Source organism: Aquila chrysaetos, chromosome 6 (assembly GCF_900496995.4).
Source record: "Aquila chrysaetos chrysaetos chromosome 6, bAquChr1.4, whole genome shotgun sequence".
Taxonomy (NCBI): domain Eukaryota; kingdom Metazoa; phylum Chordata; class Aves; order Accipitriformes; family Accipitridae; genus Aquila; species Aquila chrysaetos.
This window is the reverse complement of record NC_044009.1, coordinates 26378837-26397240: the sequence shown is the minus strand read 5'-3', so window position 1 is coordinate 26397240 and position 18404 is coordinate 26378837. Positions and strand designations below refer to the sequence as shown.

At 47.1% G+C, this 18404-nt stretch overlaps 1 protein-coding gene across 2 annotated transcripts in view; it reads left to right on the top strand.

Annotated features, from left to right (window-relative positions):
• The first annotated feature begins 1610 nt into the window (after window positions 1–1610).
• The window catches only part of ITPRID2 (ITPR interacting domain containing 2), a 42866-nt gene continuing 26072 nt past the window's right edge, over window positions 1611–18404 (top strand). Inside the window, exons 1-9 of one of the 2 annotated variants that reach the window (XM_030016844.2) lie at window positions 1611–1674; window positions 2035–2326; window positions 2483–2531; window positions 8074–8123; window positions 8964–9020; window positions 11777–11813; window positions 13124–13222; window positions 13740–13948; window positions 14878–15572. In XM_030016844.2, the coding sequence (XP_029872704.1) occupies window positions 2095–2326; window positions 2483–2531; window positions 8074–8123; window positions 8964–9020; window positions 11777–11813; window positions 13124–13222; window positions 13740–13948; window positions 14878–15572 (1428 nt within the window). In that variant the 5' untranslated portion in view covers window positions 1611–1674; window positions 2035–2094. Of the gene's footprint in view, window positions 1675–2034; window positions 2327–2482; window positions 2532–3990; window positions 4015–8073; window positions 8124–8963; window positions 9021–11776; window positions 11814–13123; window positions 13223–13739; window positions 13949–14877; window positions 15573–18404 lie in introns of those variants that run through there. The other variant, XM_030016845.2, reaches the window with a different exon arrangement.

Below are 18404 nucleotides of genomic sequence, written 5' to 3'. Positions count from 1 at the left end.
ACTCACCCCTCGGGGCACCCATGGCTCAGGATACCCTCCGTATTAGCTTATGCAAAAACAAGTAACATTGATCGTTTTGAGGCTCAACAAGAAAGATTCAAGCGTAGTTTGTTCTTTTTTAAAAAATACTGCCATTTAAAAATACAATCCTGAAACATGTATGGCAATGAACACTTTCAGGGACAAATTGAATACAAATACACTTTGTGCTACTGTTCTTCTGTTTTAATTTCAATACAATGCATTCAGAAAATTAGAGTGTGTTTAGGAAAATGGCTCATGATAAGAAGAAATTAATCTTAGCAAGGCTATATATATGCAAAGTAGTGGATGGGTTGGAGGGATTAGGAAAAAGAAGAAATGTTTTATTCTCATTAAGTCAATTTTTTCTTTCTTTTTTTTTTTTTTTTGTAGGGGAAAAATATCATGGAAATTCCTTGAAAGGTTTCAACTATAAAGCTGGAAAATGAAAGGAAATTTATTGAGCACTGTTAACCTGGTCCTTCCATAGGCAGATTTGCCTTTAAACAAAAGGTATCTCATGTGCCTGCCTGTCAACGCCAGCTAACCCTCCGGAGGACCCGGGTCCTTTTTGCTGTTTGTGCATAGTAATTCAGCATCTTTTCCTGAAGATGCTGTGAAAGACCTTTTTAAAAAGCTTGTTTCTCCCAGGCACCACGGCCGCAGGCGAGCTCGCTTGGCATGCAGGGTTCACTCAGCAGTAGCAGGGAGGTGACAGCCTGACCCCAGGTGGGGAGGCGGGGGGTCCTGCTCCCCAGGGCAGGCACGGACCGGCCGTGACGCCCGCAGGGGCCGACTCGGCCACGGCCGCTGCCAGGTTGGGTGCAGCCGAGGCGGGGTGCCTGGCACAGGGCTCGGGGCTCTCGCGGCAGAGACCTAGGCCGGCATCTCAACGAGCAAGCAGGAGGCAGTGGTTGAGAAACAGCTCTCCATCCCCGCCTGCGAAAGCAGCGTTTTGTGTGACACCTCCTTCCCGGGCATGGGGACTCGCCTTTTGCTGGGCTTTCGGTTGATTCCGGTTGCCTGCGTACGCCCTGAAGCAGATGAAAAAGGCTTCAAGCGCATCGAAGATGTGAACAGGCCTTGTTCGGTACCGCTGGTGCCGCGGCGGGGGCTCATCTGATTGCACACCCCCGAAAACACAGAGAGTTGCGTGCGCCCAGCCAAGCCATTTGCCGCGCTGCGCCTTCCCCCTTCCCAGCGCTCCGGTTCCCGAGGAAATAACGTCCCGAACGCTCCTCTGCTCGCTCTGCCGGCGCTTGGCTTTGGCGACGTCCTTTGCGCGCCCGCAGCCGGCCGCCCGGCCGGGCCCAGGCCAAGGAGCACCGCTGAGCCCAGGGGGGCGCAGCCCCCGCCAGCGCGGGTGGCGCGGGGTGCCCTCCCTGGGGGCCGCAGCCCGCCCCCCCGCCCCTTCGCCGCCGACACCGCGACGCCCCGCGTCCCTGCCCCGAGGCGGCTCCCCGCGGCCGCGGGCCGGTCCGGGCGGCCCCGGCAGGAGGCGAGCTGCCGCCGGCCCCGCTGCCATCACGTGGCCGCCGAGTTTTCTCCCCGCAGCGGTATGAGGAAGTCACAGCCGCCGCCGCCGCCGCTGCCGCCGTCCGCAGCCCGGGCGGGCGCAGCCTCCGCCGCCGCCTCCTCCCCGCGGCGCGATATGTGAGTACCCGCGGGCAGGGCGCCGGGCCGGGCCGACCCCGGCCTAGCCCCCTGCCCTCCGGCTGCGTCCCGGGCGGCGGGAGCCGGGCGGGCCCCGCGGGCTGCCGGCGGCGGGCCCGGGGCTGGCACCTGCGGGGCCGGGAGCGGCCAGCCGGAGGGGGGGGGGGGCGGTGAGTGGGTCTGGGGGCGGGCCGGGGTGCGACCGCGGGGGGCGTGGGGGGGGGTGTATGAGCGCGGGGCGGGGCGGCGGCGCTCCCGCGGGGCTGCGCGGACGGCGGCCCCGCGCCCCCCGGCGGCCCGTCCCCGGTCGCGGCCCCCGGGCGGCCGGGCGGCACGGCTCCCCCTCCGTTCCCCCGGCAGGCTGGCTCTCTCCGGCACTCGCCTCCCGGCGTGAAACCCCCCGCCGGCGCCGCCGTCCCGATGGAGGAGCCCCCGGCGGCGGAGGAGTGGCAAGGGGCGACCCAGAAGAGGAAGGCCTGGGCCAAGAGCCGGGACTCCTGGCAGGCGTCGGAAGCGGAGAATTTCTCGGCAGCGGCGGCGGCGCTGGCCCGCGGCGAGGAGGAGGAGGAGGAGGAGGAGGAGGAGGAAGACGAGGAGGAGGAGGAGGAGGAGGATCTCGCCGGCGGAGAGCTGCCGCTGGCCGCAGAAACAGGTCAGTGCCGGGGGCGGCGGGGCCGGGGCGGCAGCCCGCGGGCCACTGGGACCCCCGGGACCCCCGCGGGCCGGCAGCGGGGGGGCCGCGGTGGGCCGTCCCTGACGGACGGGCTGTTCCTGACTGTTGGCTTTTCTCTCCTGCTCCGCCCTTAAGGCCACAGCGTTCCCAACGAGAAGATCGCGATATGGCTGAAGGACTGCAGGTGGGTGCTGCGGCCGAGCCCGCCCCTGCCGCCCGGCTCCGGCTCCGGCTGCCGCCAGCGGGTCGCCGCGGGTGCGGGGCAGGAGCCCGCCGTCCCCCACGCGGGGTGGCGGGGCCGGCAGTTCCCGCGTCGCGGAGGGGAGGAAATCTCGGCGGCGTCCTCTGCCGTGGGTGAGCGTGGGCATCCCTGCCCGCTGGAGCCGTGTTCGTCATCGGCGCTGGCACCAGCCTTCCTGGAGCTCCAGCACCCTTCGGTGCTGCGTGGGTTCTGCCTTAGCTGGGGTTGCGAGGGGAGCAGTGGCGTGTGTGTGTATGGCTAGAGAAGAGCTGGCTTTTGGCACCTTTTCTCTCCTTGGTGTCTCGTTTAACAAGGCTGAAGACCTTCAGCCACTGAGGGAGGAACTCGGCTGAGGGTAAGGAAGGCGGCATTGTTTTGGGAGCTGCTCTGTTTCTCACCGAGGGGCTCCAGTTTAGAGCCTCCCCCATTGCCTGGCCTGGTTTTTGCTGCAGGTTTAAAGAAACGGTGCTTCCACAGCAATAGCCTCTGTGCTTAGGGGTCTTCAGGAGTGACGGCACAATTTAGACGTAACGATTTATCGAAGTCTGTTTCAATGTCCTGCCATCCTTAACTTGAGACATGGTATATATATTCTGTGTTACTATTACAAAATACTTCCTTGGTGTTTGGAACAGGCTGATGGCATTACTTTTTTCTTCATCCTCAGTCACATAAAAGCATAAATGCTACATCCAGTAGCAGCTGCTTTTGTCCCATCTCTTTCTCCATTCAATCCTAGCAGCCCTTGGAGCCAGAGTGGATGGGTAGAAGCTAACAATTCACTTTCCAGTAGCTAACAATGACATTTCAAGGCCTCTCCTACTTGATATTTCTGGTTTCCTTCTCCTTTTGAGAGCAGCTACGTTAAGATGAAAATTTACCTCTGAGATTAGCTGTACCTTTGTGATCTTTTGATCCAGTAAGCGGCTGACTGAGCTTACTCCCGTAACTGAAGTGTGGGGTGCTTTATAGCTACAGGGTCCTCGGTATAGTTTTCTTCAGATCTTTACAGGCTGTACCTTGGAGGGGGTGTTGGCAGCTAGACGCTTGAAATCATACTGTATCCCTAAAATATGATGTTCAGACCTGACAGGCTGTTCTTCCAGAATGCCAGAATGGGAAAACATTTTTCTGACGTTACCTGAAACATGGTGTCCTGTTGGTCTAGCAAAGTATATCCTTAAAAATAAGCGTTACGAATTCAATGCTTTATTAAAAGTATTTTTTGAGCAGGGAGGGCAAAAAAATGGAGAGGGAAGAGGCCCCTGAGGGAGAAATTCTTCCTAATGCTGCAGTGCCACTTCTCTCCTTATCTGCAGGATTTCTGTCTAGAACCTTCCCTGGCCCTGTGATCCTTACCATTTCTGTACAGAATCTAAGGAAGAGCACAAAACTGCAAACTGACAACGTGGACATCTAATAGAAGGTCACAAATCTTGAGTAATAACACAAAGCTTGCAGTTTTATTCCTGTGCTCTGGTAACTATCTGTTGTTAAAACTGGCACCAAATGCTTCTGTGGAATGTGTTTGCATCTCTGGCAGTTGATTCCCAAAATATGGGAATCGTATTTTACACTCTATTTCCGTATTTTACACATAAGGAAATGAAGCAGGAATTTACCCTTTTGCTAATATGGAGATGCAAATTTAGTTAATGCATGTTTGTGAAATCCGTTGTGGCCCTTCCATGGAAGTCTTTCAAAGTATAGCTATTTACTCTTCTAAATCTTTTCAGAAGAATCTTGTGTTCTCCTCAGAAAGATAAAATTTGCATTTTTTTAAAGATCTCTTAAATCAAGCTATTCAGACTGGAGTTAGCCTCTGACTCTGTAACGTCCAGAGTGCATGCATTTATGGTTGATATTTGGGAGGAGTGATCCCAGCTGCCTGAAGCCGTGCATGGTCCCTTGTGTTTTAAAACTCCAGAATGGTTTCATTTTTTTGCATCTAATACACATACAGGCAGTAGATAGTATGTGCAGTAAAATGATTATGCAACTTACACTGTTACAAAGTGACCGTACGTATAGAAACACTGAACTTATTGTCTCTTGATAACAATGTATATAGGAAAAGAGGACAGCGTTAACAGATGACAGAATAGCCCTACAGATACTATAGCGTGTCATTTAAAAAAGAATACTTAAAAACAACAGTTGTTGTGAAACTTACAGTTGTCCTCCAAAAATTCTTATCTGTTTAATAACGCTGTTTTGCTGTGGAGCTTTGATTGCTACAAAGTGTGGGTAACATACACAGAGTGAGCTTCTATTTCTGGTCCATCACACAAACTCATTCTTACAGGTTAGCTCTGTTGCAAAAATGTAGCCATTGTTACAAGTGAACGTTCAGTTACTAAAATGAAGTATTTTCTCTGTTACATATTTTCTAAAAGCAGCCCTTCCCATTTTGTCTGAGTTTCTATAAGCTTTTGTGAAATGTACATCAGAAGAAAATTGGCACTTTTAAAATCTCATTTTTCTGGTTTGAGTTGGCAGCAGCACAAAAAACCTTAATATCAACCCATTGCATAAATTAACCTGCTTATAAGATTTATTCCTTTGTTTGTTTCCAAAAGCACTGACAGTGTTATAATATGGATAAAAAGAATTACCAGCTGTCCCTTGATATTCATGTTAGCGGTTTGGGGCTCTTATTACTTGGCATTTCTGTTTCATAACTGCTTTGGAGGAGAGAGTAGGTTTCCTAATATTCCATGCTATTTAATTTGGTAGACATATGTTTTTTGGTTTTTTTTGTTTTTAAAAACCCAACCAACAGCAAAACAAACCAACCAAACAAAAAAAGCAAGTATGTATCACACTGTGATAAGAATTATGGAGGCTTAAGAAATGTCAGATGTTACCCAAAGTTTCTGGTTCATTCATGTTTTGGGAATCTCATGCCTTTGAGAAAGGCACCCTTTGCTCTCTCCCTGGTATTTTGAAAAGGCATTTTGAAGTAATAAGAAAGCTTACAAAGGTTTTTCGTTTTAACGCTTGTAAAGCTAAGACAGGAAACACAAGTGTTTGTATTATACTGATAGAAAAGAAGACATTTTTGTCAACTCTATGGTGACGTGTCTTATTTTGACTGAGTATATTTAAACTCTGCCAGTAATACAGGGGATGCGGGAGGTATTTAGGAGCCATCTCCTGCAGATATGCAGGAAGTGAGTTCTTGAAATGCCTCAGAAAGAAGAGATTTTTTGCTTCAAGTTTAAAATAAACATGGCTCCTGCCCAATTAAGGCTTTAAAAGCTGAGGTTTAAACACTTTCATAGCACAGTGCAAAACCCTTGTCCCATTCCTGAAGACCACCCTACCTCAACTGGTAGCTGAGCAAACAAACCTCTGGGATGAGAGGAAGCCTTGAGGCTCCATACGGTCCTCTTACCTGCTCAGTACCTAAGTTCCATGGCAATGTGGGCATTGAGAGTTCATTCAGTTCTGTTGTAGACCGGTATTGAGAGAAGTTATTGCTATATATGTTAAAATACAGCAATAAATGAGTCAATGCAAATGGAAAGCCATAGGATCCCTTGATCCAGGCACAAGCCCGCTTACTTGCTCTTTGCTCTGGCTGCCCTCCGGTTGCTGTTGGTCTCCCCGTGCCGCTCCTCCCCGGCCGCCGTGCGGAGGCTGCCGGGACATGGTGGGGACCTGCCGTGATGCACCTCCGGAGGGGAGGCCTTGTCCTGAGAGCCCAGCAAGTGGAACAGTCCCCCAGCCCTAACCTTCCCAAGGGCACAGGGCTACTCTGAGACAGAGCTGGCCAAGCTGGCTTGTGGGCCTCGCTGGTGAAAAACAGCCTGGCACAGAACGGCAGAGTTCTCCGTGCTGTTGTCCAAGAGAATTTTTGTGTGGATACTTGCCCCTTGTTTAAACTTGTGTTGTGTCTAGTTCTTAAATGCAAGTTTTCCAAAGGCAAGGCGTATAAGGCAGCTGTGCCTGTGTGCAGCAGTGCAAGCAGGGCAGCAGATGGGTGGTTGACAGGGCTGCTTTTCTGGTAGCTGCTAACATGCTGTAGAAGTGACGGACTTAATTTCTGAAAGAAAATGCCTGCTTCGGTGGTTGCTTTTACCGTTTTCTGCCAGCTGGTGCGTGCAGCACTGACCTTGGCTGTCAAAGTCACTGCCAGCAAGTTTCTGCATCGAAAAGGTAGAGACGTGGAAGTAGCCACCAGGGAAGGAGAGGGAAAAGGATGGGAGCGCACCCATCAAAGCCAGAGAGTAAACAACCGGCATAGTTATTACCTCAGAACATAAGGCTTGTTGCAGCGTGACAGGCTTAGACAATGTGCCCTAAGTTCTTTCAAACCCTGACAGGACAGACACGCAGAAACCCGGGAGATCTGAGCCTCGGCAGAGTCTGTCCTGTCATCCGAGACACGCTCGTGCACCTCGATGCTCTGGCTGTTCACCTTGGCATCTCACCGTGGCGGGGCAAGTGAGCTTGCTCCCTATCAGCAGGCCACACATGGAAAGAGTGAACTCTTTTCAGAGGGGAAAGAAAAATAAGGTTGTGAAGTGTAAGGTCTGTTAGAAAACAGATGCAAACTTTCCTTGCTTAATTTGGCCATGGCACCAAAACAAATACTGTATCAGAGCACTGTTTACTTTCAGGTCTTTGGGCAGGTTTATGTGTTTGTCTAATTAAAAACCTAAATGAAACATACATAATATAGGCACATAAATCATCTGCCTTCCCCTGCTTTATGAGTATTATATTTCCGAATTTGTTTTGGACTTTGAGAGTTAATGCTGCGCTACTGAATAGTGTCAGGTCTTTGGTTAAACATGTCTCAGAGACAAGATGTGGAAACATCCAGCTAGTGTCAACAAGTGTAGCGTGAACCCAGAGAGGGATTGGACCTGTCATTTGTGTGGTTTCTGCTGCTCCTTTCGGGCACCGTGAGGTTCAGCAAATCCCCTGCCCTTCAGGGAGCAGCAATAGGAGGGACCATCCAAATAAGAGCCAACATGAAGAGTCTATAAAGTATCAGAACTGGCAAGTGACAGCTAACATAGCTGTCAAAGTTTTTATCTTGTTCCTGATCACCAAATACAGCTTTTCACCCCTCTCCCCAAGAAGTTTTAAATGTGTAGAAAAATGGCAACAGTTTTTGTCACATAAATGAGATTGAATTAGTCGATTCAAAAACCCATGCTCATTTTTTCTGGGTCTTTTGCTGAGAAGCCCATGATTTTCCTCGACAGAGGGCTGCTGACCCTGAAGCTTTGCCACTGCCTGGTGTTTGAGTGTTGCAGTTGTTACTAACCTGTTTTGTTGTTTTTCCCTACAAGGCGTATTTGTTCAGAGGGCTGGGGATTGTTTAGGAAGTTATTGCCAGTCCTCAGATGTTTGTGCTTTCTGGGGGTGGAGGGAGGGACAACTGCTGCTATCACAAGCTTGTTACACACTGTAAGGAAGGACATGAAGCAGCAAGTTTTTAAAGTAGTATTAATCTCTTCTGTGGTTTCAGAACGCCTCTGGGAGCCTCCCTGGATGAGCAAAGCAATCCTCTATTGAAGGGTAAGGAAAGGCTTTACTTACTGAAATCTCTTTTGCTGGGAACTGTGCTTTCGTGGACGTTCACCTGAGACCTCGACTCTTTCGCAGTGGCACAAACCACAGCCTAGTCGGCGTTGCTGAGTTATTCTCACTGTGAAGCAATTGTGCCTGAGAAACTGGAGAAGGGAGAAAAGATCAAGAATAAGTCTTTCTGGAGAGTTTATTAAGCCCTAAAAAAAACCCCAAAATGTGCAGAATGGGGAGGTTGTAATTTCCTCTCCAAGCTGGCTAGCATTAGGCAGTCTCTGCCTCTAATAACTCTGGTTGCCACACCTAAAAATTTTACTATTTGAGCAGGTCGGAATACTAAAGTTCAAAGTACAGCGAGAATGTGCAGGTAGTGACAGGGTGCAGAGGAATTACTTGCTGTGCCTGGAGTCTTCGCTTCAACTCTTAGTCAGGTACAGGGAGAGAGAGGGGAATGCCTAAGCTGGACTCAGACTCTGGATCCCCCTGGTAAGATGCCTGAGGGATAGGTAAGGTAGCAGCAGAAGGCACAGACGTGTTGGGTGGTACCTCCAGGTTCCCTCTTGCAATTAATTTGTTTGCAGGTTGTTTCTGAGCACAAAACTAAAGCAGTGTTGTAGTCATTCTCTTTCAAAATAATTTTTCTATGTTCTCAAATGTAACTTCTCACTTCTTAGAGCATTTTTACTGTATGAGTAATGCAGGGATTGTAAATATAGTCTGGTTATATCCTGTTGTATCAACTGAAGTGTCTTGCTAATATCTTTAGTTAAGCTGTTGGAAAGAAAACACTGCAGCATTCTAGTTGTTGAACTGCTAACTGTACATTTTCAGGCATGCTGGTGAGAAATGGAGGAAGTTTTGAAGATGACTTATCCCTGGGAGCTGAAGGTGGGTGTGGCAGGATTATGACTCTTTTGCTAGCAAAAAAAAAAGAATTATGTTCAGTCATCTGATTTTTATTTTGAAAGAGAGCATTTCCCTTCTGGTCAAAGGCAGTTGATAAAGCTGGCTAGAAAACCAGCATGAAGCACATAGAAAAATGCAGGAAGAATTGCTTTTTGAGTTTATTAGACTATCGCTGGTGTTAAACATGCTGGTCTAACCCGAAGGTCAGAGGCAGCCCTGAATTTGCTTCTGCCTTCTCGTTTTAATGCCCACAGTGGCAGCACAGCCTGGAGCATTCACTGAGGCTGTGAGAAAGTGGTTTCTTCTACTTGCTTTTCTTGTCCATGGGTTACTCTTGGCAGCCATGCATGCTCCACTTCCACTGAATCCCTTGGGAGTGGCATGTGGGGGCTTTTGAGAGGAGGAATGAAATTCTGTCAGCCAAGAGGCAAACGCATTAAGGGCTAAGTGCTTTTAAAAATGAAAAGCACCAAAGCTGAGTAAGTATTTTGGGTCAGCCACGATATATGCTTTGCTGTTGCTAGCAGCTTGCCTTTTCTTTCTCTTCCCTTTTTTAAGGGGAAGGAGATGTGGCTGTTCATGGTGGACTTCTTTGTAGAAAAAGACTTTTAGTCTCTCTGTTGATCACGGGTTAGAGGTGTCCATAAACAAACAAACAAACAAAAGCACTGTGGATCCTGTTCTAACAGCAGCATCTTGAAATAAAATAGCAACAAACAGTCTCACAAACTGGGTCCTGGGCTTATCTGCGGGATAAGGCATATAAGACAATATCTGGTTTCAGTGTAAAAAAAAAAACCAAAAAAACCCCAAAAAACCAAAAAGGCAAAAACGCTCCTCCCCTTTAGCTTTTAATGTTTTCTGAACTACAGCTTTTGCAAAGTGTCAGAACGTGTATACTAGAAAGCCCTTTTTCCCACAGCAGTCGTGCCGGTGGTGTCAAAGTAGTGGGACGAGGCCTGGAGGAAGGAAATATCTTTAATTTTTAAAGAGTCAAGACTTCGAAGGAAAACAGTTGATCTGATAATGATGGAGAAGCAGTAAATGAGTCCCTTACTGCAATAGATTAAATAGGATTAAATTTTCTTTCTGACAGTCTTTCCCACTTGTTGGATTGCCTGCAGTACAAAGATTTCATAGGAAAAGTTTCTTTGTAACGATAATCCAAGCTCTGAGCATATGACAAAGAATACAAGACTCAGAACATTTTAAAACATCGTGTTGCTTTTTTCTTTTCAATTTTTTCCCTTTATCATTGCCAAGGATTTCTGTTTTTTATGAGCCTTTAGCATGATTTAGGCAGAAGGTCGTTTCCCTCCTTTTCACACAACAAAGGTCCCAATACTAGAATCGCTGGTTGATTTTCCTGGGTAAGGATGTGGGTGTTTCTGCTGGGCTTTGCTTCCCATCCGAGAACAAGGGGACAACAGAGCTGCTTGGAGCAGCGCTGCGTGCCCTGCCGGACAGACAGCCCCTTTGAGGCTGGTATGAATAGCCTGCCCTTGTGCATCCGCGACTGCCTGAATCCAGACACAAGCCAGAGCCCTGTGTGAATGGTATGGAGGGCATCAGGCAGGGTCCTGTAACCCCAGCCCCCTAATGAGCTGTCAAAACCCATGGTTTAGCTGTTCAAACTAGTCACCAGCTAATCCATATAGATAGGCTTACCTTCATATTATAGGCAAAAATATTAAAAAAAGAAGAGATGTCATGTCTGTGTTCTGTATACATTTAACTTTCTTCGTGCTGCCTCTGAAAAGGAGAGAGGTTGTGAGGTTTCCATGTTTTGCTCTCCGTTGCTGACTGTACCCCGCTGGCACAGCGAGTCGAGATGCAGGGTTTTCCTGGCAGCACATTTGACATCACTTTGCTCTTTTCGTAGCTGATTCTGAGGGCTGCTATAACTTATGCACGCTCCTTGCCTGTCTCCTGGGGCAAGATTGTTAATGTTGAGTCACCTCTTTGGGGAACCCATAATTTAAGGCTGGGGCTCAACTCTCTGGCTTGACAGGGTATTGATTTTCTGAAAGAATGGGATGGGATGTTCCCGTGTGGAGCTTGGCTGATCCAGCTGCAGAAAGTGCTGACTTTCCTGTCGAAGGCTGCTGACCAGGTGCTTGGTACCTGGTGGCCGGCCTCGCTCCAGAGGCCTCTTGACTCTGATGTGGCCACTGGTCCCATCAGCACCGCAGGCTTCACCTAGCTGTTGTCCGTGGATTGCACAGCTCAGGCAGCCGGGGCCCTGCCCCACACTGAGAGCGGTCCGTGCTGATGAAAAGTCTAATGAATATAGTCTCAGTACCTGGCCGTGGGGCCAGCTGCCTTTCTTATGTCCTTTACTTTCTCTACCGGAGCAATCCTCGTATGCCTGCTTCTCCTCCTCCCCTTCCCACCCGGGAATAGCCCTGCAGCTGGTAATCGCGTCTTCAATTGCAAAGCAATAAATGGTTTATGTGACAATTACTAGCTTACTGCACATTAAAATTAATATGATTAATGACAGTATGTAAACGTGTGTCCATGTGAGGTTTTATTTTAAACAGAGCCTGAATAAACCACATCATCTTTATATCAGCCATAAACTAGAAATCCTTGTCAATCACATTTACATGGGAAGAGAAAGATCTGGCTTATGCGGGAGTATTGGTTAATGTGCTCGCTGCCTGCTTCTTCATACCGGTTGTGGGAAGCGTAATTCTGAAGAGGTCTGTGTGTAACTTCTTGTTGTTTCTCTACAGCTAATCATCTACGGAGTGATACCCAGATGGAAACATGGTAAACATCTTTTTTTTGTTTGTTTACTTCAGAGAAATATTTATACTGGAGGGCGGGAGGGAGAGGGGGCAGTGGAAGTTGTGGAGGCTACCTCAGAGCTAAAGCTCTTCTGCTCATGCCTGTTTACGTGAGAGGGAAGGAGAAGATCCAAATAACGCAGAGACAGTCATTAGGAGATGCAGAAAAAAATTGCAGATTTTTATTCTTCCAGCAGACCTGACGTAGATTTTGGGGTAGCAGGAAGAAAACAGAGAAGTGACAAATCTAAGTAACTTAGTATGATTTACCTTCTTTTCCTCACTGATCCCTCACCATTTCAGAAATTTCAAGGGAAAATTAGTTTTACCCTTCAGAGCAGATGTCCTTTGGGAGTGCGGAAAAAAAAGACTTTGAGAGAGGAGAGGCTCCTGCTTTGCAGGGAGAGCTGCTAAATAAAATGTGCTGAAGGTAAAACCCTATTGAGACTTCAGCAAATGCTGGCATAGCCCCTGTGGGCAGCATCCTCGGTACTCCTCCTGAGCCGGGCTCCATAAACGTGCTTTTAGGTGAATCCTCTGTCGTCTTTGGTTTCTCGGTAGTTGTTCTGTTGTGTGTGTGTTAGGGTTTGTACAGTAAAATTCACCCTGGGAAGGTTTGTTCCCCAGAGACATTGGCAGTAACGGTACGTTTGAGCCCAAGGTACCACCTGATGCTGAGGCGGCTTCTCCAGATACAGGGAGGAAATAGTTTGCGATTGGGAAAGAAACCGGCCAGCAGTCTGGGTTGGAGCTCGTCTTGCTCCGTCTCCTCCAGCCTGGAGCTCTTCAGCTTCCCCGGCCGCCTCTGGGGCAGCTCGCAGCCTTGCGCTGCTGGTGGGTGGCAGCTGGGGCTGAGGGAGAGCTGGGTACCCGAGGCACGGAGGGGCGGCCGTGCCACGGAGAGGTGGCCCTGCCACGGAGAGGTGGTCCTGCTGGAGGAGGCAGCGGCACGGGAAAGGCAGGGCAAGGCGGCTCACGCTAGGCTGGGCTTCCTCGCTGGAGGAGGGTGGGATCGGGGAGGGTGGGGCAGCAAGGGGAGATCAGGGATTTGTTTTCTCAGCTTGCATTTGCCTTCGAATTCTTACCGTCTATGTACATTTTTACTGAGGCGTCCCAGGGTTCGCTTTTGTTATTGTATTTCAATAAGTGACATGGCTAATATAAACCAGATAACACTGAAGGGGAAAAGAGAACTTCAGCAGCGCTGGAGGCTGAGCTGTCCTCCGAGACAGGCAGTCGAGTCCCGGAGCAGAAGGGGTTTATCACAGGGGTCTTCTCCGTTTGTGTTGACAGCAATGGTGTGCTGGCGAAGGAGAGGAGGCTGCAGTTCCACCAGAAGGGGAGAAGTATGAACTCCACCGGGTCTGGAAAAAGCAGTGCGACTGTTTCAAGGTAAAAGGGTACTATGCCTTGAAGGTCATGGCACAGTTCGGTGGAATTTGGCTGCGTTTTGCTGGCAAAAATTCTTCTGTTCCTCAGTTAAATGGACTTGGCTTGATTTATGTGCATTGTTGCGTTTAGTAGCCGAGAAGGGAATTTTAACTTGGTTGCTTGAAAAACTGCAGTTTGTTTTCAGTTGTGGTTTGCAGTAAATACCAACAAATGGGCCTAAACGTTAGAAATGTCTGAAATTTTAATGACGTTTTAAAATCTGAGCTCTGCAGAATAAGGGCTGACTTTATAAATTACAGGATTGGATCTGAGATGTGTCTGGGCCAATGGCTCTGGTGATGGGAACCAAAACTTCAGATGCAGAGATCTCCACAATTATTTCCTAAAGTAGGCTGAGCTGTAGGACTCAAAAGTTCAATAGAGCAAGCTGGCTACTGGGCTGAATTAGCAGTTGGACAGGAGGGACTGTGTCTTAAAAGGAGACAAATAGGTAGTAAACATCTTTTCATTTGTCTAGTGTTTCTGAATTACTGGAGCTTTACGAGGAAGATCCTGAGGAAGTGCTCTATAACCTTGGGTTTGGAAGAGATGAACCAGATATTGCTTCAAAAATTCCAGCAAGATTTTTTAATTCATCATCATTTGCCAGAGGGATAGATATCAAAGTGTTTTTGAATGCGCAAATACAGCGCATGGAAGTGGAAAATCCAAATTTTGCTTTAACAAGTAAGTACGTTTTTGAAGCAAAGTTTATTTTTAAGTTTTTGAACTATGTAAACAACCCCAGAAGAAGGTGTATATCTAATATTCTGGCAAACCCCCTTTACAGCCTAAAGGCCAAATTCCATTCAGAATCCATAATAAAACTCTTGCTTCATCTTAAATATGGCAAGAGGTGACCATCAGTGTTGTACACCTTGGGGTGCGGGGAAGGGGTTTATAGTGTGGGAGGGAAGTGAAAGGCATCCTGTAAGATATACTGCCTTCTGGTTTGTACTATTCCTGTCTCTTGCTCCTAAGCTTGTCTTCTGTTGTAGCTTTAGAGCACTGAAACAAATAGCAATATCCGGCTGTTTCTTGTGTTCTTCAGTATCCGGGTGGGATTTTTGAAAGCTGTCAGCAGCGCCCTACTTCTGTCGTTGTTGAAATCTGGGCCAGTATTTCTATTGACTTGGATAGGAGCTTTGTTAGGTCAGTAATGAGCGTTGCTGAAATGAGGGCATAGCTGAAATGTCCTCTTGTAGTTGTAGATGGAGAGAGCAATGCGAGTAACCCTTTTCTTCCTAGCACTTTGTAAATTAACTTGCACCTGTGTAGCTGTGTCCTTTTTTTACTTTGTGAAAGCTTTGCATGCTGTTCTTGTGCATTTAGTAAAGGCTTTTCCAAAGGTTTTTCCATTTTTTCGTATTGTGTGGTATCCCTTTCACATTACAGGACTAGGCAGTATTCAGTCAACCTTTGGGGCCCTTAATATAAGTAGGAGGAGATTTGGGGGGGGGGGGGGCAGAGGTTATGATGAAAATCCCCTCTTCAGATATGAAGAAAGAGCTGTCTCTGAGAATCCAAACCATCATGTAAAGATGGATCAAAAGGTCTGGGATGTGATGACAGCAAACGTCCTCGTAAACTCTGCCTTATGTTTTGTTCTTATGCAGGTCGTTTTCGTCAGATTGAAGTGCTTACTACTGTGGCCAATGCTTTTTCTTCTTTGTATTCTCAAGTCTCTGGGACTCCTTTGCAGAAAATTGGTAGTATGAATTCAGTGTCTTCCAGCAAAGAGGCATCCAGCCCTCCCCCTTTAAATCGCAGCAATACAGCCAGTCGGTTAATGAAGACCTTGTCAAAGCTCAATCTGTGCGGCACACAGCAAGCTGATGGTAGCGGCTGCTCAACTCCTTCACCTGTTGAAAAAGGGAAAAGTCCAGCTGAACCAGGGAGCGAGGAAAATGATGTTAAAAATGAATCTAAGTTACAAAAGTACTCTAAAAAGAAAGACTCTCCCTCTTTTCTGGCTACTGTAAAGGAGGAGATAGCCAGTAGTCAGACAAATGCTGCGGACACGCATAAACCTGCAAACCTTCCTGCTGGGACTGATGATAAACAAGAGGGTACTGTGCCTCCAGCAGATGTGCAAAGCAGCAGGTTGGCAAGTGCCCAGGATAGACCGTGTGAAGAATCTGGTCTTTTGGACTTGCCAAGCCTCAGCAGCAGTTCCAGTACATCCAACAGCAGTGCCCCGACACAAAGGCTGCCTGCAGCGTCACCAGGTAGAGACCCCTGCGCTCCCCTCACAAACCCATCCATAATGAATCTAATGCTGCAGCAGAAGGACTCCTTTGAGATGGAGGAGGTAGGTGGAGATATATGACTTTGTTTTTGCATACAGTTTACATAACTTGCTGGCTGCCAGCAGAGGAATGTTCCCTCCTGTGTAGTTGACAGTGTTTTCTCCATGAATACTTTAAATTCTCCGAGTGATAGGACAGTTGTCACTCTCTCTCAGTAGGCTGCTCTGATTGATCCTCTTAATTAAATAACTTGGTGCTGCTGCTGCTGTTGTTCCTGAGAGCAGGAAAGTTCTTATTTTTTTTTTTTGTCAGGCTCAGGTAACTGCAATCACTGGCATAGCTGCTAAGAACTTTTCCTGTGGAAATAGATCCAGGTTAGGCTTTGTATGTATAAGAGCCTTTGGTTTTAAATTTTTATTTTGCTTAAATTGCTAAATGGGAGTCACTATTTTGGTGCCTAAAAGTAAATTCAGTTTATTAATTGATATTGACTAAAGATAAATTTGTGGATGGAGCAAGAGTGTTGTTGCATGAAAGGTAAAGGGGCTATCATGTAGGGTGAGGTGCTTCTCGTGCAATTTTTGGTTTTGATGACAGTCTACTGTATAGTGATTTGTTCTCTGGAAATTAGCGCAGTGAAAGTCACTGTTTGATGTGCCTTTGGCAATGGCTTAGTTACAAATTCTGTGCTAGCTGCCTTTTAATATCTTAACAAATGCATGTATCCATTTTTTGATTGATAAATGTCCCAAAGGGATTTTAACTCCCAGGTTCCTGTAAGTGCTTTGCTCATTAGGCTAGTAAACGCACAGGGTACAAATTCAAGAACGCAATTTTTTGCAAAGACTCACACCTTGAATTGTAAGATCTGTCTTAAATTACTAGATGTTTTTGAGCACAGATTTCAAAGTGGCTCTTGTTAACAGTTCAGTTAACTTTTTTGTCTATGTGAAATAGATATGTAAAATGAAGGATTGTGATTTCATTGGTGAAATGAATGAAGAAAGCAAGTGAATAGAAAACCCCCAGTGTTTTACAGTGCATGATGAAGTGATGATTTAGTAGATACTGTGTCTAGCATCGTATTGTCATTACAAGCTCTTCTAGATCAACTAATGTTGTAGCTGAAGGCACTCATTAAGTAGAAAAAGATAATCCAGCCTCTTGTAGTTCCTGTCACTTGTTTGTGCGTGTGTGTCCTCACCCACATGTTGTGTGGCCATCTACTGAACCAGAACAAAGGACTGGTCCAGTTGAGAGGGGAAAAAGAAACGAAGTGTATTTTGATTTATTTATTTTTTCTGGCTTAGTTTTCAGCCGGATAATTTTCTTGATCCAGTTTGTTGTGTAGCTGCACAGATGTTTGTGTTGGCACAATGGGAGGGTCTGAGTGGCAATGAATTTTGCTACATTTCCCAGAGGAGAGATCTGGTTTTTGGTACTCTTGGGCAAAGTCGAAACAACTAATATATATTAAAAAAAAAAGGAATGGAATTTTCCTTCAGAGTAAGTTGGACTGTAAAGGGTTATGACATGAAGAAGACTTGCTGAATTCTGCACAAGCCAAATGCAATGCGTTTGCGAAGTTTTGGTTGAGACTTTGCAATGATGCCAGGGCATAAACACAGCTGTTTTGGCAAGACAGCATGCGATGTGGGATGGTATTGTGGTGAATCTGTGTTTACGCAATATAATGTATACATATCAACTGCCTACAGATCCCTGGGAGGGTGGGATTCAGTCTTGTTGAAGAAACTTTAGAACAATACCTGGCAGCATGATTTTATTTTTGTGCGTCTCTAAGCAGGGTATAATGAACAATAAACTGTATTAGAAACAGTGACAATAACTCCTCCCCCTGTTTCCCCAGCTTGGCTTGAAGTGCATTCATAAGCATAAGAAAGATGACAGATATATCAAGGAAGCTCTTTCCATGCTTACGAACGCCTTGGAGGTTTGAGCACCCTTCGGAAGTCTGTGGCTGTGAAGATAGCTAGTGCGGGAGTGAGTCAGGGCAGGATTTCCCCCAAACACCCACTCCTGAGGTGGCCAGTTACAGTCTGAAGGTCATTTACCAGCATCAATATTGGCTGAAGGGTTGGAGAAGGAGAGGGGAGTGCTTCTGTGCACTCATGGAGCTGCGCCGTGCTGCGGATGCAGCCAGGATGCTGTCTCCCAGCCAAGGACAGGAGGCGGAGGGTATTTAGATGAGAAGAGGCTTAGCTGTTGGGAGGCTGCAAATTTAACCATCGGAAACTGGAAGGTTTGAGAGAATCAAGACACCTGTCCTGCAAGGCCAGTCTGATCAAAGGGCCTGTAAGATTACTTGCTGTTCTTTTTTTTTTAACTTTAATTTTTTAAAATTTTTCCTAAACTTAAATGATGAGCCCCTTCCATGCGCTCCTGCATTTGGACAAACTAAGGATTTACCCCTTTGGTGCAGCCTTCCTCTCCTAAAGGAAGAGAAGCCTCTTGATTTGTTGTGCAAGAGTAATGCTGTTCACTTACTAATGGTGAAAAGTTCAGGCCAACTACTTCTCAAAACCCTTTTTACTGAGAAAGTGCACCCTTGTGGCTGCTATACATATGGTATCAATGCAAATACAGTGTCGTCTTTAGCCATATAAAAGCTTTTGGGGCTTAAAACTGTCAGTATCCTGATTTTGCATTTTTAAGTTGATAAAAAATGGAGATGAAAATTTCATTGCTTGGTAATTTTGAAATTAGGCAGTCAGCCCATTAGAAGGAAAGGTTGGGGGTAGTTGGATTGGGGGTTTTGTGCGTGTAGACTTGCATGTGAACCATTAGGATTTTTTCTGGAGCACACAAAAGAGAAAGCATATTTTAGGTTTTGAACTAAACAAAGGCCTCCCTGTTGAGATTTTAGGCATATT